The 24,749-nt window shown below is 45.4% G+C and overlaps 2 protein-coding genes across 2 annotated transcripts in view; one reads left to right on the top strand and one right to left on the bottom strand.

Moving 5' to 3' along the window:
• CTXND1 (cortexin domain containing 1) overlaps window positions 1–1,429 on the top strand; it is a 38,301-nt gene extending 36,872 nt beyond the window's left edge. Inside the window, exon 4 of the mRNA XM_080980615.1 lies at window positions 728–1,429. Within this exon, the coding sequence (XP_080836741.1) occupies window positions 782–961 (180 nt within the window). The 5' untranslated portion in view covers window positions 728–781 and the 3' untranslated portion in view covers window positions 962–1,429. The remainder of the gene's footprint in view (window positions 1–727) is intronic.
• Window positions 1,430–9,450: 8,021 nt separating this feature from the next.
• Window positions 9,451–24,749, bottom strand: part of FAH (fumarylacetoacetate hydrolase) — a 30,517-nt gene continuing 15,218 nt past the window's right edge. Inside the window, exons 8-14 of the mRNA XM_080980499.1 lie at window positions 24,188–24,287; window positions 22,121–22,251; window positions 21,168–21,243; window positions 18,466–18,512; window positions 17,645–17,746; window positions 15,245–15,362; window positions 9,451–9,784 (exon numbers count right to left, since the gene is read on the bottom strand). Of these exons, the coding sequence (XP_080836625.1) occupies window positions 9,708–9,784; window positions 15,245–15,362; window positions 17,645–17,746; window positions 18,466–18,512; window positions 21,168–21,243; window positions 22,121–22,251; window positions 24,188–24,287 (651 nt within the window). The 3' untranslated portion in view covers window positions 9,451–9,707. The remainder of the gene's footprint in view (window positions 9,785–15,244; window positions 15,363–17,644; window positions 17,747–18,465; window positions 18,513–21,167; window positions 21,244–22,120; window positions 22,252–24,187; window positions 24,288–24,749) is intronic.

Here is a 24,749-nt window from a genome sequence, read left to right as displayed (position 1 = left end):
CAGCAGAGATTTAAAGTCACAAAATATGCAGCAAAGTAAAGCATGAAAATATGGGCTGTTCAACCTTTAAAATATGCCCTTTAAAGCGAGATCCAAAATGTCCCCTTAAAAGTTTATTTTCAGAGTTTCCCTCTTCCCGCAGCATAGGAAAAAGTCACATGCTTGGTGACTTCAAAAAATCATTTACTTACAAACTCTTCAAAGGTCAGATTAATGAGTTGGGGAGGGGGGATGCACAGGCAGTAAAACTTGGCTTAGTTGCAAAAGTGGTGAAAGTTCCTAAATTATTGGTATAGGGACTCAAGAGTGGCTGGTTAGAGCCATGTGGCTGAACTGGACCAGCTCAACCTCCTCACATGCAGAGCTTCTCAGGTAGAGTGGCCGTGGGGGACAGGTGGGAGACAATAGGCTTTATTGCCTGTTTCTTCCCAAGGTGAGGGAAGTGGACATTATCTAAGCTTGGCAGGACAGCTTACTCTATGGTATTAACCCCTTCGTGCCTTAATTAGACTTAAGCATGTTGGTTATATGAGGCTGCTTATCCCACATTTTGGTGACCTGACACAAAGATGGAGCCTCTGAAGTCAGTCCCAAGTCTAGGCAGGTATGTTTAGGTGCATAAGCACCTTAACTTGCTTCTTTAAAAAAAACAACCAGCCAAGGACATGGGCTGTAGATTTCATGACACGTTGCTCAGTCAGTCCCCTCTCCTTGTTGTCTTTCACAGGTGTACAATGAGGGTAGCAGTGGGAATCAACCCTGATGTGGAGAGACATAAACCATGGAAGGACCAACACCCGAACCTGTCTTTGTCGACGTGGACAAAGGACTAACGCTAGCATGCTTCGTCTTCCTTTGCCTCTTCCTGATCGTCATGATTATCCGCTGCGCAAAAGTCATCATGGACCCTTACAGCGCCATCCCAACGTCTACGTGGGAGGAACAGCACCTGGATGACTGACAGGGGAGAGAGGGGAGGAGGCGGGCAACAATCATGAAGCCACATGGACCAACCAAAAGCTTGCGCGAGAGAGCACAACACGGACAGCTGCCTTGCCTGGAGGAGGGCACAAAATATTATACAGCTTTTCCGAGATGCACAGGGCAATGTAGGTCCCCCTGAGAGCACACTGGTGATAGCTTCCTGCCTATCAGCCTCGATACATCGCCGTGTCCTTTCTCCTTCCAAAGGAGTGACCTCCAGGTTTTAATGAGGAAATGATTATGATTGTATATCAAGTAGCACAAAAGCTCTCTAGGCACTAGAAAATCCCTTCCAAGCTTTTTTCTAGTATAATCTCTATTAAGCACCTTCTCTCTGTTTTCAATCGTTATTTGTAATTGAAATGGGCAAATACATGCTATAAATACAGGCAGATGCTATGCAGAGATACCAGGGCGGTATGAGGGTCAAATACGAGGGGGTTGGCATTTTAAAACGAGGGCACTCTTTACAAGATTGGCAATAATAATAATAAAGAAACCTTAAGGGTTATTGTTTTTCTCTCTGTCGTAACTGGAGTAGGTTGCAAGGTTGATTAAAAACCAGTGTCGTAACAGATGTGCAGAATACGGACATCTGCTCCTTGACTTTCAAAGCACAGGGCTTCTCCCAAACAACCTGGGAACTGTAGTTTGTTAAGGGCACTGGGAATAGTAGCTGTGTGGGGAGTAAACTGCAGTTCCCAAGATTTATTTTTTTCCAGGGAAGCCATCTGTTTAAATGCCTGGTTTGGATCTCTGATAGCATTTAGGTGAGCTCTCCTTGGAGGCTATGCTATGAAGCCTCTTTGGAGCCTCTGTTAATAGTGGGTGACCTCTGAGGAAGAGTCTGCTTCTTGGCTACTTCTTCTAATAGTGAACTGAGTGGATCCATGCAAATGGATCTGGAGTCGATGCAGGACTTTTATGAAACCAGAGGGAAGTATCAGCATCTTCAAATGAACCCTGAGGTATAGGGAAGCATCTCTATACAGTGGTACCTTGGGTTACATACGCTTCAGGTTACAGACTCCGCTAACCCAGAAATAGTGCTTCATGTTAAGAACTTTGCTTCAGGATGAGAACAGAAATCGTGCTCCGGCGGTGCGGTGGCAGCAGGAGGCCCCATTAGCTAAAGTGGTGCTTCAGGTTAAGAACAGTTTCAGGTTAAGTATGGACCTCCGGAATGAATTAAGTACTTAACCCGAGGTACCACTGTATATCCACACAAACCAAAAGGGGGGCAAGCCCATGGCAGGCCCAGCACCAATAGTCAGAGGATTGTGCCCTATGCTAGTCCTACTCAGAGTAGACCCATTTAAATTAATGAACCTAAGATAGCCATGTTCCTTAATCTAAGTGGGTCAACTCTGAGTGGCTACAACCCAAAGACACACTGCATTTCCCCTCCACTTCCCCTGGGTCCTAGCAATAAATAAGTCCGTCCTTCATATAGATCCTGCTTTTCATAGAGATGGGCATTGGTTACTTATAAAATATGGGCCACCAAACATGCACTGTTCTTAAAATGAATGACTCCCCTCTTGTTCCCAGATTCACCGGAGGTATTTTTAGCCGAGTCTAGACAGTCATCGGTCAGGGATGCTGTAGCTGCCAGAATCATACCTTGAACAAGGAGTTGAACTAGATTGGGGTGGTGAGCAGGCTTCAGGCCTCCAGGATCTGTATTATTATTATTATTATCATTATTATCATCATCATCATCATCATCATTATTATTTTATCATCATCATCATTATCTTCTCAAGATCTACCAACTGGAGCCAGATGCAAATGATGCACAATTAGAATGCAAGGTTATTTTGAGCACATTTGGAGCCAATGAATGTGTTTTTCTGTACCAGAACTGAACTGGGAGCCCCCTCACACAAAAGTCCTCTCCTGGTTTATTTTCTTCATTTCAGCAGCCTAAGAACAAGGCTCCATCTGCACTGTACATTTAAAGAAGTATTATATCACTTTAAACAGACATGGCTTCACCCAATGAATCCTGGGAAGTGTAGTTTGTTAAAGATGCTGAGAGGCGTTAAGTGACCCCCCCGTTCCCCCTCCCCCAGAGACCTACAATTCCCAGAGTTCCCTGTAAATAAGGATTTATTGTTAAACCACTCTGTTGCCCTGTGAAGGGAACAGGGGTCTCCTAACAACGCTTAGCACCCTTATCAAACTCCACTGTTTAAAGTGCTATGATACTGCTTCCAGTGTGTAGTGCAGATGGGGCCCAAGTCATTTTGTCACTGCTATTCTCGAACATTTGGGAGTCGGAAGTCCTTGCAAAGCTTCCCCATCTGCCTTCTGCCTGCCCCTGGACAAGATGGCCTTCACCAAACTTGCCACATCTGGATGAAGAACAGGGAGGGGGCCTCATGTCACATGACAACTATGAAAGCCAGCCTCTGGGGGGGCCAGTGGGCACCTTTGCAGTGTTGCTGAGAAAGAACCGTGGGTGCCAGTAACAAAATGGCTGCCGTGGCAGAGTGTGACAAATTGCAAAATGGCTGCCACATCTAAATGAACATTAAAAGATAGTAAAGGTAAAGGTACGGGCCAGTCGTGTCCGACTCTAGGGTTGTGCGCCCATCTCACTTAAGAGGCCGGGTGCCAGCGCTGTCCGCAGACACTTCCGGGTCACGTGGCCAGCGTGACAAAGCCGCATCTGGCGAGCCAGCGCAGCACACGGAAACGCCGTTTACCTTCCTGCTAGTAAGCGGTCCCTATTTATCTACTTACACCCGGGGGGTGCTTTCAAACTGCTGGGTTGGCAGGCACTGGGACCGAACGACGGGAGCGCACCCCGCCGCGGGGATTCGAACTGCCGACCTGACGATCGGCAAGTCCTAGGTGCTGAGGCTTTACCCACAGCGCCACCCGCATTAAAAGATACGGGACCACAAATCGGTGTGGACACAGCCTTGCCACCAACGAGAATTCTCACAGAGAAAAACTCTTTGCACCTCTGTGGGCATGTTTAAGAGGACATGTTCAGTGCAGGAGGTGCATACACACCTACGTTCCTTCCAACTACATACCATGGTACTTTGGTTCTCAGACTGAGTCCGTTCCAGAAGTCTGTTCCAAAACCAAGGCGTGCTTTCCCATAGAAAGTAATGCAAAACAGATTAATCCGTTCCAGACCTTTAAAAAACAACCCCTTAAACAGCAATTTAACATGAATTTGAAACCATTGATCCATAAAATGAAAGCAGTAATCAATGTACTGCACTATAAAACAAATAAGACAGTATTGTAGGTGATGAAAATTAAAATTAATTTCTTTTCTTACCTGTACTGATTATAGTCATTATTTGGATAGGAGGCTTTTATCCATTTCTGCAGTCACTCACTCAATCAATCAATCAATAGCTGAACTGGGTTGCACACAGTCACAAAAACAAATTAACCGAAAAAACCTCAAAAACCAAAACGCAAATTAAATATCAAAAACAAAAGCACCAAACTTAATCCGTTCTGGAAGTCTGTTTGGCTTCCAGAACGTTCAAATACCAAGGTACAGCTTCTGATTGGTGCTGGTGCAGAAACAATAGTCGACACCCATATCGGACATTCGGCTTCCGAAAAACGTTCGAAAACTGGAACATTTACTTCCAGGTTTCTGGCATTTGAGAACCAAAGCGTTTGAGAACCAAGGTACCACTGTAATTCTAAGAAGTAAAGTTGAGAAGAGAGGGCACCCTGCGCCCCCTAGATCAGGGTTTCCCAAACCTGGGTCTCCAAGCTGTTTGGGGACTACAATTCCCATTGTCCTTTACCTGCTAGCTAGGGATGATGGGAGTTGTAGTCCAAAAAAACTTGGGAAACTCGGCTCTAGATATTACTGGACTTCAACTCCCATCATTCCCACCCCTTGAGAACAGCCAGTGGTCAGAGATGATGGGAACTGTGGTCCAGAAACATTTGGAGTGCCACAGGTTAGGCACTCTTTTTTATGTAGGCTGGATGTCATTTTCTACCAGGAGAAGCCCAGAGAGAGTAGGGGAATTAAGTAATCCTATTCCACCTAAGACTTGAATCAGGCCAACTCAGGCTTATCCAGAACTGCAGCCAGACACATGACTACTAAATGAGGGTTCCTTCCCTAGCATGTAGGAGTCGCCAATTTTTTTCCTGGTAGGGCCCCTCCGCCTTTAACTGCAGCCTGACAGAAATTTAGCAGGTGGATTTTTTCTCCATCAGTTCCGTCTCCAGGCTCAGTTTTGCTTGCTAATTTTTTGCCTGTAAGGCTGCTGTTAAATGCAGACTAAAGCTGGCAACCTTCTTCAGCAGCTGAAGAAGAAAACAGTGGCTGATGATGAGAGTTGCCAACTTTTTTCTGGCAGTGGGCTCCTTTGCCTTTAACAGCTGTCTGACAGGTTTTTCTCTCACAGAGGGCAAAACACAAAGGAGACAGTAGGAAAGGAGGAAAGCAAATTTTGGACCTTCTAAATACCTCATCTGCTGATGTTTCTGGTTGTGCTCCTGCATAAGATGCCTTGTTCAACGCACAGACAAGTCCCAAAGACAGCCCTCTCGTCGGTGCAAATTTCCCTTGAAGAGTAAATAAATAAATAAATAAATAAATAAATATCAATGGAAGTTTCACATCCAGAAAGGGCTACAGCTTTGGGCGACAAGGTAGTGATTCTGAACTGCATGAGACAAAGTGCCTCTGCTAATTTTATTTTAATGTAAAATAAAATGAATTTTAAGTCTTAAATAATTCTTCCATACTGGGGACAGTTGCACTCAGAGAAAGAACACCTAGCAGAAACCTTGTAGTGAATGTAATATCTAATAAATGGCATCCAACAACAAAAGTGCTTTGTCATCCATTTATCAAACTTCTTTAAAAAAAAGATGCCTCACCTCATACACACCTTTCTTTCTTCATTGCATATCAATGGATCTTCTCCTATACACACAGTGAACATGGTGCGATGTGGTGGGGAAAGGATTAGGCTAGGACTATGAAAACCTGGGTTCAAATCCCAGAGCTGCCCTGATAACGTCACCTGTTTCACAGTGTGGTTGTGGGGCTAAAAACACAGCACTGTATGTTGCATTGAGCTAATGAGATGAAAGGTGGATGCATGCTCAGTGTATTTCCCCTCAATTCTGATGCTTTTTTGGGGGGGTCCCTATTACAGTACTTGATAAAAGGTGGGGGGAGTGTGATAAGTAAAGAGGCAAAGTGCAGGTCAGAACAGAAATCGCTGCCTTCTTGCATCCCTAGATACAATATTTATTTTTCATGCTACTGTTATAAGAAAAACCTGTTCCTTTTCCCTTATGGGGTATCCAAGAGCCCGTATAGCAGTGTTTCTCAAACTTGGGTCCCCAGATGTTGTTGGACTACAACTCCCATCATCCCGGAGCTCTGGCCTTGCTAGCTAGGGGTGATGGGAGTTGTAGGCCAAAAACATCTGGGGACCCAAGGTTGAGAAAGGCTGCCGTATAGAGTTCTTAAGTGGGTCCCCTATCAGTAGGAGAAAATAACAGAGGCCAACCAGAGAATATTGAGAAGCAAGGCAGCTAGTAAGCCTGATCTTTATTAACTGGTGCAACAGGGTGCTCACTACCAGAAGCAGGAGGCAGGAGGGATCCAGAACAATGGTGCACAAGCCATTATATAAACTTTTGAAATTACCCACCCTGTAGCTCAAGACCACCCCCAAAAACATCATACATACATCACAGGAGGCGGTCTACAGCAGAAATCCTGTTTGCCAGGATATCTGTTCATGATCACTGATTGCTTTACCTGGGCAGCCTGGCCATACTTTTGTGATGGTAAATACTTTAATTCCTGAAACCAGGTCACAGGCTCACCCTATTCACACACAAGTACACCTTTAAGGCAGGATTTGTAAGCAAAAAGACAAAGGGGAAGGCTTTCCCATTTCCTTGCAGAGAAATATTTGAGGTCAATTTGGGAGAGTCAAAATGGTTTCAGGACTGCTCTCCTGTACTATTTCAGACACGTGGTTTATATACTTATGTGTTTGCTTTGTGCATTTATGAACATTTATTTTATATTTGGGACCTTAGAATTCTTATAACACTACACAAATGGAGCTCCTGAAGAACGCTATCGTTCTTGTGAGCATAAAAACATGTGTCGAGGAGACGGGGAGAGACGTTTTTAAACCGAGGCATGATGTAAACATGCAAAACTTGTTTTCTTTCCAGGCTTCTCTTGGAAAAAGGAAAAGGTAAATTTGCACTGAATGGAGTGAAGCTCCTTCCAATTCTATTCCACTGCTCTAAAAACATTACATCTATCTTCCCTTCAACCAAAGGCTCGCCAATGTCTGCATCTCTGTACATGGTCAAGGAGGAACTGCAATAATCCATCACCTAAGCATGGAATGCCGCACACCAGATTTCCAATAACGAGGGCAAGGTCTGCTTTCTCGCTGGCATTCCAAAATGTAAAGATATTGCTAATGTACTGTTAGCACAATTTCCATGTCCTACAGGGGATGCCGTGTCGCATAAACTGGCCAGATGTATGTCCTTGCAAGTACTGAAGCTTTGAGCTATCTGGCCCTTGATACTATCATTAGATGCAGCTTTAATGCTATTTGCTTAACAGATGTTTGTGCCTGCACCTCTCACATGCTGTGAAATTATCCCAGGCGGGGTTTTCAGGGAGCCTGTGCATCATCTAAATGAACGCTCCGGTCGAGGGAGATTCATTCTGTTCCTTTGGCACCGTTTAGAAAAATCAATTTGGTGCCAGTAGAAATCTGCAAACCTGACAGCTGCAGGCCTGAAGCTGTATTTTGATCCGGGCGGCTCTTTTCCAAAATTCCCCTCTGTAAAGCATCATGTTCCTGTTTCAATGCACTGGCAATAAATAGAAGGTTTTATGATATCCAACAAACAGCTACAATTCCTCACTTTTGAAATGATACCAAAGTGTTTTCAGGACTCCTCTTCTCTCTCTCTCTCTCTCTCTCTCTCTCTCTCTCTCTCTCTCTCAGAATAGGCAACATCTAGAACAATTCTGCAAAGTACTGAGAACCAGGGGGAGCCATTTCAAACAGGGAGAATCATTCAGACAAAGTTAACTAGATGGTAAGCTAGTCTTCCGGGTAAATGCAGCTAACCATGGCATTTACCATAGCCCCTTTAGCAGATGACCTGGGATGTATGGACTTTCTGATCCATGAATCATAAACATCAGGGGGAGAATTCAAGGTACTACATTGGCACTACACCAGTCAACAACAGACCCCACCAAGTTGGATGACCTTAAAACAAATCTCTGCAATCTCTTGGGGCAGCACTTCATCAAATCACCAGCAAAGAAAATAGCTTTCCGCAGAGACTGGAAGCCAGACAGCTGTCCATCTTGTAGCACTGGCACCTGTCATATGCATAAGCTGGCAGAGTTAAATCGATCAGCTCTCCCTTCTGAAGGGAACTTTTATCACTGCAGTTTTTAGGCTTTTTGCTGAGACAGAACTAATTTTGTGGGCAGTGTTCAGCTATGACTGATTTATCTCTTTCGTCGCATTTTCTTCCCATTTGTCTACATCGTAAATACATTCGATAGTCAGAGCTCAGGAACACACCAAAATCCACCACCGCTGGAGAACCATGTTGGTCCCAGCCCAAACAGGAAGCTTTTTATAGTCCTTTCTGAGCAGGAGGGCTAAAGATCAGCTTAGGCGGTTGGGCATAATGGAGCCAGTCCACAACCTGAGAAAACTTCACTAAATGCAGCATACAAGTACCAGATTTCTAGTAGTCCACAAATTTCTTGCTACCTCTCCTCTGTTCAGAATAGATGGGATGGTGGGTGTCCGATCCTGATATCTTGTGAAATGTGGGTATGCTTCAACGTAGGACAGGCTGAGTCAGCACCAACAGGTACTGAGCAGGAAAAGCAAAATTTCTGTGTACTGTGGATTTTTGAGGGCACCACAGGAGGTTCTGGTGAACACCTTGGCGCCCAGGAGTGCCACGTTGGCAACCCCTGTACTCGTAAAACTAAAGCAGACACCCAATTTATACATATGTTTGAGGGAAATCACTCAATTCGTACAACAAAAGCCCCTGGGGTTTGAGCAGCTCCCTAAACTCAGGTGAACAGAGTTGGGGTGGGGGGAAGAGTTCTTCTTGTGGTACCTTAAAAACCTAACAAATTACTGGTAGCATAAACTAGTAGTTTAAACTTGAAGAGTAAACATTCATCAGATGTATGAAATGCTATCCACCTCTGGTATAGATATAAAAGAGGAAAACATAAAAAAAACCCCACATTAGCATCCTTATTTACAGAGGCAGTCAGGAAATGCTCAGAAGCACCACCTGTTTTAGCCAGTTTACAGATAAAAACGGTCACTGGAGCTATGTGGTAATTTGCGGTACAGAAAATGCCACTCTCTGTAACAAAAATCACCTCTCAAATAGATTCACATTGATATTAATGGAATGCAGCACTGAAGACAACTAGATTCACTGTTTATTGTTTAAAAAATACTGTTAGTAAAAATGCCAACAATTAAGCGTTCTCCATAGATTTTGAAACCTCCACAGCATTTTAGAAATATGGAGAGAGAGCCCCAAGAGTGTTATCTTCAATTTCTCCATGCCCACAAACAGCAAAGTCAGAAATATATATATTTTAAACGAAAAAGAGAACATTTAGGGCCCTTCTTCCTCTTTCTCCCCTCTGGGATGTCCTCCAAAGAAAACGATCAGACAGGTCTGGCTGGGAGCACTTTCCCGGAACATTCGCCAAAGCCAACGCGATAACCGTTTCCCTGACAGTAGCCTGTGGGATGAGAAAGCACATACACAGGAAACAATAACTGTTAAAAGCGGATTGAGGAAAATGTACTAAAATGATGGAGGAAAACTGCAGAACATATGCATAGCTGTCAACTTACAGATTTGAAAATAAGGGACCAGCAGCCAAAATAAGGGACCTGCAGCCTCACCTGTTCCAGACACTCCTGTCCTCCTGCAGGCTGGTCAAACTCATGCTGGTAGCTTCGAGAACACTGTCCAACCAACTTGGTTCAACTGAATAGAATCTGAATCACATGCACCACAAGGTCTATGCAGCCTCAACTTAAGATGGCTCCCCGGCCTGGCTTTGCACTGCAAAGTTTGCAGCAGCATGTGCAACAAAATGGCGTCCAGCATTCAAAACCCCCCTCAGCTTGCATTAACTAGCCACATACAAGGTATGCAAGCTCCACCCCCCAGTCATTCTTAGACTTCTTATTGGATGAGCAACACAGCCAAGCAACACAGTTGTAGCCTCCCTCCTCCCTGGCCGGCAGGGAGGGAGGGAGAGGAGCTGCTTCCTTTGAAATTTAAGGGACATCATTTAAGGAACATTTAAGGGACATCCATCAATAAGGGACAGCAGCGGGACATGGCGCTGGAATAAGGGACTGTCCCTTCAAATAAGGGACCCTTGACAGCTATGCATATGACACACAAAAGTAAGTAGCCCAATGATGGAAAGAAGTCATCCAAAGGCAGGAGCAGTGTTTTTGTTCTTTTCAGAAAGGCTCTTCTGGCAACAATTCTATTTTATTGCTAACTGGCTTAAGAAATGCATTACTCGTTATCTGGGCACCAACTGTGTTCCATATGTGCTTACGGGCAATTTCCCTTACACCAGGGGCAGGCAACCTCAGGCCTGGCGGCTGCATGTAGCTCTCCCGCCTTCTCTGAGTGCAAACATGAATTAGCATTTTCTTGCCACATTCAGAATTACCAGAGTGTTTCCTCCTAACCGGACATGTGCACTTGCTTGTTGGCACCAGCTATCAAGGCCATTAAACAAACCATCATATGTGCAAAAGCCAGTCGGAGTGCACAATACTGAACTTGCCGGGCAAAGAATCAGGCCTGGCTGAAGGCAGTTCTCATGTTCCTACTGTCCTTGTTGTGTCCTTTTTTGGAAAGTTAAAGAATGCATTTTAAAAACTATTAGGAAGTCAGGAACCTGCCTCACAGCAAGTCAGAATAATAGGTCCATCTAGCACTGTATTGTTTAACCTGGGGCCAGTGGCGGACCTACATTTTGGGGGCCCTGAACTGTCATGGGGGCACCTTCGCAACCAGGTCAGGGTAAACACAGTTATCTTTTTCAATGAGGTTGTTTCATGATAGATCACCCCATTTTATTTTTTTAAAATTAACTACTGCATCTCAGATTTTGATTAAAATTGCTGTACTGGATTTGTCTCGCATGTCAAAGTCACCAGTGTGAACAAATACTTCCTATGCCTTATAGTTTTCAAGTTATGGGATGTGTGAGGAATTAGGGGTCCTTAAGCTTAAGCTTCATTAGTTTCATACAGTGGTACTTCGGGTTAAGTACTTAATTCGTTCCAGAGGTCCGTTCTTAACCTGAAACTGTTCTTAACCTGAGGTACCACTTTAGCTAATGGGGCCTCCTGCTGCTGCCGCGCCACCGGAGCACAATTTCTGTTCTCATCCTGAAGCAAAGTTCTTAACCCGAAGCACTATTTCTGGGTTAGCAGAGTCTGTAACCTGAAGCGTATGTAACCTGAAGCGTGTGTAACCCGAGGTACCACTGTACTAGATTTGTCCTTGCCTGCGGCCAACACTTTGGGGTGGCCTGCAGGGACTTGCAGCATGTCCATGGCAAATCCTGACCCCTGGGATTTTTTAACCCATATTCAATGGTTTCCTATGCACCGGGGCTTCAGAGCACTCCCGAAAACGTCCTGTTCGCGTCCTCCATCAGTGCTCCCAGGTGTGCTAAAAATAGCACCAGTAGGAAGCAGACTGTGATGCTTTTGCCAGCCAAGGAGCAAAGGATCACTCTTGGTTGTGCCAGAGGCATCACAGATATCACAGCAAGCGATGGACTGAAGGAGATTGCAGGACGAATTCACATAAGCAGGTCAGCAGCCATCAGCCTCAGATTAACTGGCATCACTTAGCTGTGTTCGCTATTTGGCTCTAAATCTCAGATATGCAACTTTTAAAAAATAATAATTTTTTTTTATTAAAGATTTCTTAGTTTACAAAGATATGTGCGTTGTCTCTTTTTCAAGTTGCGTTTTCTACAAATCATTTTCATTTGTTGTGAGACATTAGTGTTGCATACAGTGTTAGGTTAGGAAGAAAAGAGGGGGAGGGGAATGGTGAGTGGGGTGGGGTCGGGTGGCAATGCTTCTATTCTTCTACTTAGTGTGTGTGGGGGGGGTTTGTGTCAGCGTCACTTGTGTGGGTTCTCTTACTATTCGCTTGTTGTATTTCCTTGGTGGTGAGAGAGGTTGGGGGTGGCCTAGAGTACGATTGGTTGTCTTTGGTTGGCTGTAGTGAGATTTGGTTTTTTGTGTGAGTGGGGTATATGTGGGTGTGAAGAAGAAGAAGAGGAGGAGGAGGAGGAGGAGGAGGAGGAGGAGGAGGAGGAGGAGTTTGGATATGATATCCCGCTTTATCACTACCCGAAGGAGTCTCAAATTGGCTAACATTCTCCTTTCCCTTCCTCCCCCACAACAAACACTCTGTGAGGTGAGTGGGGCTGAGAGACTTCAAAGTGTGACTAGCCCAAGGTCACCCAGCAGCTGCATGTGGAGGAGCAGGGAAGCGAACCCAGTTCACCAGATTACGAGTCTATCGCTCTTAACCACTACACCACACTGTCTCTCTGTGTGTGTTTTTGGATCATGTTACCCAGATTGATTCTTATGCTGTCGGCAGATTCTTGTTGTTGTCTTGTTGGGCTGTGTATGTGATAAAGGGGAACCACACTGGGGTGAAAACGTCTTCTATTTGTCCCCATGTCAGTTTCAGTTTATTGGTTAGTATTTCTAACAAGGCCGTTTCCCATACTTTTTGATACTATTGGTCCATGCTTACTCCTGACAGGTCTCTCCAGTGTCTGGCTATGATGCTTCTGGCTGCTGAGAGTTGGTTGGGTTATGAGCTCTTTATTTTGTGAGTGGGCATTCTTATCTTGGAAGATGTTTAGTAGGGCCAGTTCTGGGATGACTTCTAATACTTGCTTAGTTATTTTGCATATTTCTTGTATGATTGATGTCCAGAAGAGTTAGATTTGGGGACATTCCCACCACATGTGGTGGTATGAGATATGGAACATTTTCCAAAGTTACGTATGGACCTCAAAAGAACCTGCTTGGTGGCCAATTTAGCTCAGAATCCTGTTTTCAACAGAGCTCTCTCCACAAGCATTACTGCCTCTGACCACGCAGGAAGAGCATAGTCATCATGGCTAATAGACACTGATACTCCTCTCCTCCATGAATTTGTCCAATCCTCTTTTAAAGCCATCCAAGTTGGAGACCATCACAACCCCTGTGGCAGTGAGTTCCATAGTTCAACTGTGCTCTTTCTTCTATCTGTTCTGCATCTTCCAACATTCAGCTTTGTTGCATGTCCATGAGTTCCAGCTCTATGCTTGAGGGATCCAATTTCTCCCTACCTTGCATAATTTTGTTGCCTCTTACTCACATTTTCTCTGAACAAAAAAGTCTCAAATGCTGCAGCCTGTTCTTAAAGGGGAGTGGCCTTTTCTTTTTCTTCAGCTATTTACTCAGGAGTAAGCCCTTCTGCCTAAGATTGCCAGTCCCCCGCCCTTAAATCAACCAGGGCTTCAATCCTATGCATAGCACAGTGAAAAGAATGAAATTTACTTCTGAACAGATATGGTTAGGATTGCTTTTAAGAGCTCTTATTGGTCTGTGCATTTGCTCTCCAAGCAGAAGGTGACTGTGTGCACTGTAAACTTATAGCAGTATCGTACTACTTTAAACAGTCAATGTCATTTTCGCTACAGCTAGAGCTCAGGCTCTCCTTACTGAACAGCTGCTGGGCTGCAGGCACCTAGAGGACCAGATGAAATCTGGCTGTAGATTGTATCCAGACCCAGGCCGGGTGTTTCCTGTCCTTGCTGTAGGACCTGCCTTCATGAAAACAAGGAGAGGGGCAAATGTATCTCTCTGAGGACAGACCTTGCTTAAGCCAAGATTCCCAAAAGCGTGGTATAAGTCACACATGGAGGGAGCTCCTTATTTCTCCAAGGGTTTGGGGCCAAAACACATGGGAGCTCTTTAGCAGTACAGTTGTACCTTGGAAGTCGAACAGAATCTGTTCCGGAAGTCCATTCAAGTTCCAAAATGTTCAGAAACCAAAGTGCGGCTTCCGATTGGGTTCCAAAGAATGTTCGCAAACCAGAACACTCACTTCCGGGTTTGCGGCATTTGGGAGCCAAAACGTTCAACACAAAGTGTTCATCAACCAAGGTACGACTCTGTACACATACTACAGCTCACAGAATCATAGGGTTGGAAGGTCTGTCTCAAGGATTGATGGGGGCTTTCAGCAAAATGGCCTTTGGCAGGTTCCCTTATTCATCTGTAACCCACCAAGCAATAGCTTTTGGGCTATGGCTGTACAGCCCCATCTTTTGAGTTCCCACAATGCCTTGTTATGTTGAGGGAATTCTGGGAAATTACCGTACTTTTGCATCTATAAGACACCCCCATGTATGTATAGGACTCAAATTTAAGAAAATGGGGGAGGGGGGAGATGGCACAGAGTTGTTGAGGTTTTTTTAGGGGGGGTTGCCAAAAAACACTCACCCGCATGCGTCCAAAAGTCCGCCTCTCTCGTCTGTCCCCTCACCAGCAGAAGCCCGCCCCCTCGCCTGCCCAATTGCTGCAGCATCAGCCAATCAACACCAGCCATTGACGCAGCAACCAATAACATGCCCAATAGCCATTGAGAGCTGTGGCAGCAACCAATAAAACGTCCACCCTATGCACTATCCATGTATAAGACAACCACCACTTTTAAAAAGAAAAACACCTAGTCTTATACACAGAAAAGTACAGTACAGTGGTACCTCGGGTTAAGAACTTAATTCGTTCTGGAGGTCTGTTCTTAACCTGAAACTGTTCTTAACCTGAAGCACCACTTTAGCTAATGGGGCCTCCTGCTGCCGCTGCACATGATTTCTGTTCTCATCCTGAAGCAAAGTTCTTAACTTGAGGTGGTATTTCTGGGTTAGCGGAGTCTGTAACCTGAAGCGTATGTAACCCTATGTACCACTGTAAATGGTGGACTGGTGCTGGAAAAAATATTTTGATTTGTGGTGGGGTCAAGAGCAAGCATCAGTGATGAGGCCTTGCTGGGGTCCCAAAAGATGACAAAGAATTTGGGATGTCAGTGCTGACCCTGACATGTACTCTGCCTCATCCTACCCTGCAAATGCACTCACCTGTTATAATGACTTCATCTCCATCCTGCAGAAATTTACGAGACTGACCATGACCAAGGTCAATGGCTTTTGTTCCTTTCCACGACAATTCCAACATGGAACCAAAGTTCTCGGGATCCTTCAAGCAGAAATTGAAAACATGTACTTAGCATCAGCTCTCTGTGTGGATATACTGCTTCTGTACATCTTGGACCCACTGGTTGAAGGAGGGGTGGGGAACTAATTTCAGATCCATGGCTGCAATCCTTTCGGGGCAACCTTCCAAGAGCCACATGTCAGGAGTGGAGAGGCCCAGAGAGAAAAAGGGATGGAGCAACGAATGCAAGTTTTACCTAGGTGTAGTAAGTGTCAGAGACCAGGCTGAGGAGTACTGCTCTGATGAGGAATGGTGGGAGCCTCCCCTTCTCCCTGCTCCTGACCAGGATCCTGAAGCTACCCAGGCACAGTGGAGCAGTATAGATTTGGAACAGTGGCTTGCAGAGGGGCATAGTTCCGAAGACAAAAGTTGGGGCGAACTGGGGGTTGAACAGCAAAGTGAAGACGAACTGGGAGAGAGAGAGCTAACAGATTCTCTCTCTCTCACTGGAAAGTGCCCAGCCTATCAGTCCAAGGTCACGTAGAGCAGATAAGGTGGCTATACAAAAAGCACGGTGGTTGCGAGATCAGGTTGCAAGGTGCGGAAGTGACTAGGGGGAAAGTGGGTGGAAACCTTAACGGGGAGCACCTTCACTCTGAGAAAGGCTGCTTTGTTCTTTTGTTGTGATCATTAAAGACTCTTTAAATGGTAAGCGACTCTTTTCACTTTGTCCTGCTTATCTACGGCCAAAGGGGGTGGGGAGGAAGTCTTGTCCCCGGAGCCTGACAGTAAGCTAGTTTCTACACACTTACAAACACCCACCCACACACCTATCCTTCATCCAGGCAAGGAAGATCCATTGCCAATATATTCCAACCAGGCAAAATACTCCAGGATAATGCAAAGTAAGGCTGGCAAGGGATGTGGCCTGGCAAGATGATCCTGGAGGGCTGCATTTGCCCCTCAGATCTGAGGTTCCCCAACCTTGGGCTAAAGGAAATCAAGGATATTCTTGGATCCTAAAGAGTGGATCTCTGCCAGAAACAGCGATTGATCCAGTCCGCTGACGTGCTACGGCTTAGTCACTTGGCTATAATGTAATCCTTTATTCTCTGGGAGATGCAATTGCTTACAGAGTGTTTGTGGGGGTGTTGTTTTTTTTTAGAGCTAATGCCTTTAAAATCTCCGAACAGTCTGTTAAAACAAAACAGAGCAAAGCCTTCCACAAAGGTGTCTGATCAAGTACAAAACAGGAGACAAACTTATTTCAGCATTTTTCTCATGCTGTGCAAGGAAAACAGCTTCCACCCTTTTCCTTCTCCCACTAGAGCAGTGTTTCTCAACCTGTGGGTCCCCAGATATTGTTGGACTACAACTCCCATCATTCCTAGCCAGCATGACCAGTGGTCGGGGATGATGGGAGTTGTAGTCCAACAACATCTGGGGACCCACAGGTTGAGAACTGCTGCACTAGAGGCAGGTGGTGGTGGGCAGCAAGGAGGGATCCAGTTTTGATTATGACACCTACAGCCTGGACTACACAAACACTGCGTCCAGGGGCACCGGGAAATATGAAAACCGCATTTCCCATGGCTCCCAGCTTTCCTGATGTGCTATGCATGTGCAACAATCTATGGCTTTGGTACCTGCTACATCCATCACCCAGCTGCCTTACTTCCAGTAATTCATACTGGATGGGTCAGGAGGAAGCTGTTTTTAATATTGAAGTGGGCACCTCCAAACCCCGGTGTGCCTATGTCATCCTGGGCATGGAAACATCAGAAGGTCTTATCTGGATCCGTTTCGGATCAGACATGGCCTGGGACCCAGTGGATCCAAAGGTACTTGACTCCCTATATCTGGATTTAAAATCTAGATTTGGTGGAGCTTCCCATCATCTCTACTGCAAATATGATGCATTACAATCAGGGTATGGTTAATTAAATGCTTAAAGGTAAAGGTAAAGGGACCCCTGACCATTAGGTCCAGTCGTGACCGACTCTGGGGTTGCGGCGCTCATCTCGCTTTATTGGCCGAGGGAGCCGGCGTACAGCTTCCGGGTCATGTGGCCAGCATGACTAAGCTGCTTCTGGCGAACCAGAGCAGCACACGGAAATGCCGTTAACCTTCCCGCCAGAGCGGTACCTATTTATCTACTTGCACTTTGACGTGCTTTCGAACCGCTAGGTTGGCAGGAGCAGGGACCGAGCAACGGGAGCTGACCCTGCCATGGGGATTCAAACTGCTGACCTTCTGATCGGCAAGTCCTAGGCTCTGTGGTTTAACCCACAGAGCCACCCGCTTCCCTATAATTAAATGCTTACAGGCCCGCTAATAGTTCCAGAGGCCAGGAGGTCTCCAGGTCTAAGGTTGCAGCCATTGATGGTATGGTGAGCCAGTTGCTGTTTCATGGTCCAGTACATGTGCTGCAAGATAAAAGAGAGGAGAGGGTTTTAGAGTGTTGGAGATACATGGGGTGTTGCCCTATACAAGGTTTCTCCATCTAGCCCATGACTGCCTCTTATTGTCAGCAGCTCTCTCCAGGGTCTCAGCCAGAGATCTTCCCCACCACTGGGTAAAATAGAGATGTCTTGGATTGAACCGGAAAACCTTTTGCATGCAAACAACCTGCTCTGTTAGTGAGCTCCTCCTAGTGATGGGGGATAAATTAGATCCAGTTTGCATTTAGAGATAAACCTATATAATTGGCACTCCCAAGAACAATGCACGAACCGAAACACAGCCATCTTTCAAAATTTGCACATTCTGGATTTTGTAATGCAATTCTCCAGCCAAGTAATGTGTGCAAAAATGCTTATAACTAGGGTAAAGTGTGCATATACCTGTAAATGCATATATTTAATAAAATAACAAGCATAATATAATATAATATGCACACATAACATACATGCATACCTAACATTTGTGAAAACACACACACAGAAAAGAATTTTACTTGCACTAACTAACTGAGATTCTCAGAAGCCTCCCCTTTCTGCTTTTACGTCATTCATAACATACATACGTATGCACTCAGTAGGTGACAATGTGGCTCAATGGCTGGTGTGTGGTTTTTAGCAGTGCCCACTTCAAATCCTGTCTCAGCCAAAAACACCATGAACACGGGAGAGAAAACATTTCTTACCTTAAAGTTTGAGCGGCAAATATTAGCAGGCTTGCTCATTCCATCTCCTGAAAACAAATCAATAGGTTTGCAGTAAGGAGGATTGTGAGGACTCAGTGTTTTAAATACCATCACCTGTGTCCAAGTAACTGCAGTCAACATAAATATGGATTCAGCAAATGTGTGAGAGTTGTTCTGTGTTTGATATTCGTAGGGATGGGCAATCCCTAGGTTTGGATGGCAGCTTTCTGGACAACACACTTCAGGTGCAACTTTATACTTTTCCAATCTCAGTACTACAGAGGAGGACGCGGGTGGCGCTGTGGTCTAAACCACTGAGCCTCTTGGGCTTGCCCATCGGAAGCTTGGCGGTTCAAATCCCCATGACGGGGTCAGCTCCCATTGCTCTGTTCCAGCTCCTGCCAACCTAGCAGTTCAAAAGCACACCAGAGCGAGTAGATAAATAGGTACCACTGTGGCGGCAAGGTAAACGGCATTTCCATGCGCTCTTTTTCCGTCACAGTGTTCTGTTGCACCAGAAGCGGTTTAGTCATCCTGGCCACATGACCTGGAAAGCTGTCTGTGGACAAACGCCAGCTCCCTCGGCCTGAAAGCGAGATGAGTGCCGCAACCCCATAGTCGCCTTTGACTGGACTCAACCATCCAGGGGTCCTTTACCTGTACCTTATAGAGGAGGTTTCACTTGCTCATTTTGTCCATAATCTTTTCACCGTGGTGGAAGTATGAGAGCAAGAATCCAAATTTACAGTAAGGCAATGTGCAACTCCAGCAGAATACAGACTGAGGTGTTTACAGTTCCTGTCATAAAACTGCTCAGGCAAGGGAGTTTGACTCCTTTTACACACAGAGAGAGTCTTGTGCATTTCGACAAAACCATAAACCTTTTCCTCTGGGATTTGCCATAGAATTTACTCCCTATTTCTGTTCCAAGGTAGAAATTGTCCTTGCAGAGATATCTTAGGAGTGTGTACTGAGAAGAGAGATCTAAAGAAAACCCTCAGCCGGTGTGAGAGTTTAATGTAGCTTTAATTGGTAGCTCCTCTTAGCTTTTTATAGCTCTCTGGTTCAAATGCTTGATCTAATATTCTTGTTTGTTTTAACTCTGCTAACATTTTCTGTTATGCGTTATCTTCTGTTCATCAGCTGCTTTGGATACTTCTTGCAGGAAAAAAAGCAGGGTAAAAGTAATTAACCCAGCTGGGAGGGAAAAACTGGAGAGCGCAAATTGGAAAGCTGCGTATAACAGGCTTTTGCACAAAACGCTGAACATCACAGATGGCTTGGATAAAGGATGGGGAGCCTGTGGCTTTCCAGATATTCTTGGACACCAACTCCCATCAGCTCCAGTAAGCATGCATGGCTAATGTTCAGGGATGATGGGAGTTGTAGTCCCAACATCTATTTGGTGTGCTGGAGGACTTAATGTCTGCTGTTGCTCCACCACCAAAAACAGCCATTGCACAAGGGTATACAGATTGAAAAACTGATAGATGCAATTACCACGTGGAACTTTTACGTATCAACTGCATCTTAATTCCTGCAGGGGAGTTTTGTCCATGCAGGAATTTTATGATGGTGAAATAGGAATTAAATGAAGAAACCTTTGTGCAAGGAGTGCACTTCTCGTATTAGGACGGGTGGTGCTGTGGGTTAAACCACAGAGCCTAGGACTTGCCAATCAGAAGGTCGGTGGTTCAAATCCCTGCGACGGGGTGAGCTCCCGTTGCTCGGTCCCTGCTCCTGCCAACCTAGCAGTTCAAAAGCACATCAAAGTGCAAGTAGATAAATAGGTACCACTCCAGTGGGAAGGTAAACGGTGTTTCCGTGCGCTGCTCTGGTTCGCCAGAAGCGGCTTAGTCATGCTGGCCACATGATCTGGAAGCTGTACGCCGGCTCCCTCGGCCAATAAAGCGAGATGAGCGCCGCAACCCCAGAGTCGGCAACAACTGGACCTAATGGTCAGGGGTCCCTTTACCTTTTTATGCTAGAGTTGCCATTCGTTTCTTATTTCAAGGAAGACTTCCTTATTTATTTGTGAGATGTAGCATAATGGTTAAAGGAAGGCTTAGGCAAACTCGGCCCTCCAGATGTTTTGGGACTACAACTCTCATCATCCCTAGCTAACAGGACCAGTGGTCAGCGCTGATGGGAGTTGTAGTCCCCAAACATCTGGAGGGCTGAGTTTGCCTATGCCTGGTTAAAGGCAACTTTAATCTAAAGTATTATCAAGATGCTATCTTCTGCTATATCTTTTGAGAGTTTTTCTTCACTCTGAATTTGGGCACCTCTAGGACCTCCTGAGATCAAGGAGCAGGTTTTCACCTATGTTTGAATATCATTGGATACCATTTTGAATCAAAATGGAAGACTGAACCGTTCTAAAACTGCACTGATTTTAACCATGTTTTGCATGACGGTTCCGAAAATCAAGGGGAATATTTTTGTCTATGTTCAGATACAGTTAGAAAACATTTTGAATCAAAATAGAGACTGAACCTTACAAAATTGAAGGGTTTTTTTTTGTTTCTTAGAATTTACAAACAAGGCTGAATAGAAGGGCATTAGTAGCTTAACAGAGTACTGTTGGCGTTTTGACTCTTTTAATACATCATTTTACTTATGGCCTCCCAATTTTTTTTCTTATTTTGGAGCTCCGCAAGCCTGAATGAAATGAAAATGTATCATAGGAGGGAGTACTGTACCTTTAATAGCAACGAAAAGGTTGATGTCAAAAGTGTAAGGCTGATCATCGCAGAGGTAGGGCAGTGGCCTGGGATCCTTGACGAAGCAAAAGAAGCGTCATATATCCCTCTATAATAGCAGACTCAAGTGGTTGAGTGTCTATCAGTTCTGAAGTGAAAACAGAGGGCTGCATCCAACGTACTGCTAGGTTACAGTCCCTTAGCAATACACCTGTTGCGCTGGCAGGATGATGTGGCGCAAGGAAAAACACAAGCGCAAGCTGTTTCACAACTAAATCCACTGTTGCACAAGAACCAGCTGTTGTGCACCTAGATTCTGCTAGCACAAAAGTTGCACTGGATTCCTTCATTGCTCAATCTTTAAATTCTGCCATCTACTACCCCAAAGGTGGTGGAGCCAGGATCTCACTCGGGTTGTCCCCAGGTCAGATCAAGGCCTCTCCCAGTGCTGGATTTAAGCCCTTTAGAGGCCCTCAGCACTTAAAAAGATTTAGGTGCCCCCATATATATATAATGCAAAATATAAACAACAATAAACCATAAAATACTGCCTTCTGCAATTATTTTACAAAGTTCAGCATTACTGAATCTTGTTTTTACATTTTTTTGTTGTTGTTGCGCTGAACTTACAATGCACATATTGTGGGATCCTTTTTTTGTGGAACCTGGTTCAACTGCACCATAGAAAATCTGGCAAAGGAAAATTCTGTGGTGCCCCCCCCTTCCCCTGATGCCCTAATCATGTGCTCATTTTGCTTAATGCTTCATCCAACCCTGGGTGCTCTGAAGTGCTGGGCCGGGACATAATTTGGATTGCGGGTGGGGAATCATGCACATCTCTGTTATTTATGTATGCCCCACCCATCTGACAAGTAGCCTTGTTTCCACATAAGTCATGTAGAATCAATTTCCCCATAAGTCACATGGGATACATCTGATCACTTTTTGCTAACCTGGATAGGATTCGGCAGTGCAAACGGCATCAGAGCTTCCATAGTCACCACCCACGGAGAGATGGTGGTGCCAAAACTCTTGCCCAGAAATGGACCGAGGGGGACATATTCCCATTTCTGAATGTCACGTGCTAGGAGACAAGGAAAGAGATTATATAGATATAGATATAGATGATATAGATATAGATGATATAGATATAGATATAGATACACAGTGGTACCTCGGGTTACATATGCTTCAGGTTACAGACTCCGCTAACCCAGAAATAGTACCTCGGGCTAAGAACTTTGCTTCAGGATGAGAACAGAAATCGTGTGGTGGTGGTGTGGCAGCAGCAGGAGGCCCCATTAGCTAAAGTGGTACAGTGGTACCTCTGGTTGCGAATGGGATCTGTTCTGGAGCCCCATTCGCAACCTGAACGGAATGCAACCCGCACCTGCGCATGCGCAGGTTGCGATTTGCCGCTTCTGCGCACGCACGTGACGTCATTTTGCACGTCTGCGCATGCGCGAGCGACGAAACCCAGAAGTAACCCTTTCTGGTACTTCTGGGTCGACACGGGATGCAACCTGAAAAGATGTAACCCACAGCATTCACAACATGAGGTATGACTGCACCTCAGGTTAAGAACAGTTTCAGGTTAAGAACAGACCTCCAGAACGAATTAAGTTCTTAACCCAAGGTACCACTGTATATATAAGTTTTAGGCTCTGCTTCTCAGGGAAGGGGTGGTAGCTCAGTGGAAGAGAATCTGTTTTGCATGCAGGAGGACCCAGGGTCAATTCCTGGCATGTCCAGGTAGGACTGGGAACAATTTAAGGCAGTGAAGGCGGTTCCACTGCACAGGATGCCCAAATGAAGGGGCACAAAATTGAGAAGATCCATAATTGGGAATATCAATTTTTAGGGTGCCAAATTTTGGCCTCACACAGGGTGCAATATTACAAAATATTACCCAAGTCAGGCATAGGTAAACTCCGGTCCTCCAGATGTTTGGGACTACAATTCCCATCATCCCTGACCACTGTTAGCTAGGGATGATGGGAATTGTAGCCCCAAACATCTGGAGGGCTGGAGTTTGCCTATGCCTGACCCTTGCTGGGAAAGACCTAGAGAGCTGCTACCAGCTGGTGCATACAATACTGTGCATACAGTATTCCAAAAAATTTTACACATCACTTGGGAAGACAGGCAAACTAATGCCAGTATACTAGAAGCAGCAAAGATCACCAGTGTTGAACCCATGACTCTTCAACATCAACTTTGCTGGACCGGTCACATTGTTCAGATGTCTGGTTATCGCCTTCCAAAGCAACTACTCTATTCTGAGCTTAAAAATGGAAAGCGTAATGCTGGTGGTCAACAAAAGAGGTTCAAATACTCTCTCAAGGCAAATCTAAAAAAATGTAGTAGAAACACTGACAACTGGGAAACACTGGCTTGCGAGCGCTCCAGTTGGAGAACAGCCTTTCCCAAAGGTGCCATGGGCTTCGAAGATGCTCAAACTTAGGATGAAAGGGAGAAATGCGCTAAGAGGAAGGCACACTTGGCAAACCTTCACCGTGTTCAACTCCCGCCCAGAAACCTATGTCCCCACTGTGGAAGGACGTGTGGATCCAGAATTGGCCTCCACAGTCACTTACGGACTCACTGTTAAAACCGTGCTCATGGAAGACAATCTCACTCAGCTACGAGTGGTCGCCAAAGAAGAAGAAGACGACGTTGACGACAATACTGCACTAGACAGATCAATGGTCTGACATAATATATGACAGGTTCCAATGTTTAACTGGAGAAGAACACTAGCTCAGAGGCAAAGCGTCTGCTTTGTGTACAGGAGGTCACAGGTTCAAGGCTGCTGTCTGAAATCCTTAAGAGCCACTGGCAGTCAGTGGAGACGAGACTGAATTCAATTGACCAATGGTCTGATTCAGCATAAGGCCACTTCCTATATCTTTGCTCTCCTGAAGGAATCTTCAGAAGTCTGCCTCATTTCACTACATTGTCTAATACAAAAGCATAGCAAGAGGATTCCTGCAGTGGGGAACATCAGCAGGGCTCATTACCGCTCCAGTCATTCATAAGGACCATCCCAAAGATGTGCTTGTGAGCTTCGCTGATGGGAACCGCCTCTCCAGGTTTGTTTCCAGGGCCTACAAAGAAAGCCTGGGGAAATACAGGAGGAGGTTTTGTTAGGGCGGGTGGTGCTGTGGGTTAAACCACAGAGCCTAGGACTTGCCGATCAGAAGGTCGGCGGTTCGAATCCCGCGATGGGGTGAGCTCCCGTTGCTCGGTCCCTGCTCCTGCCAGCCTAGCAGTTCGAAAGCACGTCAAAGTGCAAGTAGATAAATAGGTAGCACTCTGGTGGGAAGGTAATCAGCGTTTCCGTGCGCTGCTCTGGTTCGCCAGAAGCAGCTTAGTCATGCTGGCCACATGACCCGGAAGCTGTACGCCGGCTCCCTCGGCCAGTAAAGCGAGATGAGCGCCGCAACCCCAAAGTCGGTCACGACTGGACCTAATGGTCAGGGGTCCCTTTACCTTATGTTCCAAAAATGGAAATATTCTGTTTTATACAAAAGAACCAACATGGTAAAGCACACGCACTCATCTCAGCTTATCCCATCCAAT

Source organism: Podarcis pityusensis (genome assembly GCF_964106645.2).
Source record: "Podarcis pityusensis genome assembly, chromosome: 14".
In the NCBI taxonomy this organism is placed as follows: domain Eukaryota; kingdom Metazoa; phylum Chordata; class Lepidosauria; order Squamata; family Lacertidae; genus Podarcis; species Podarcis pityusensis.
This window is presented reverse-complemented; position numbering and strand designations above follow the sequence as displayed.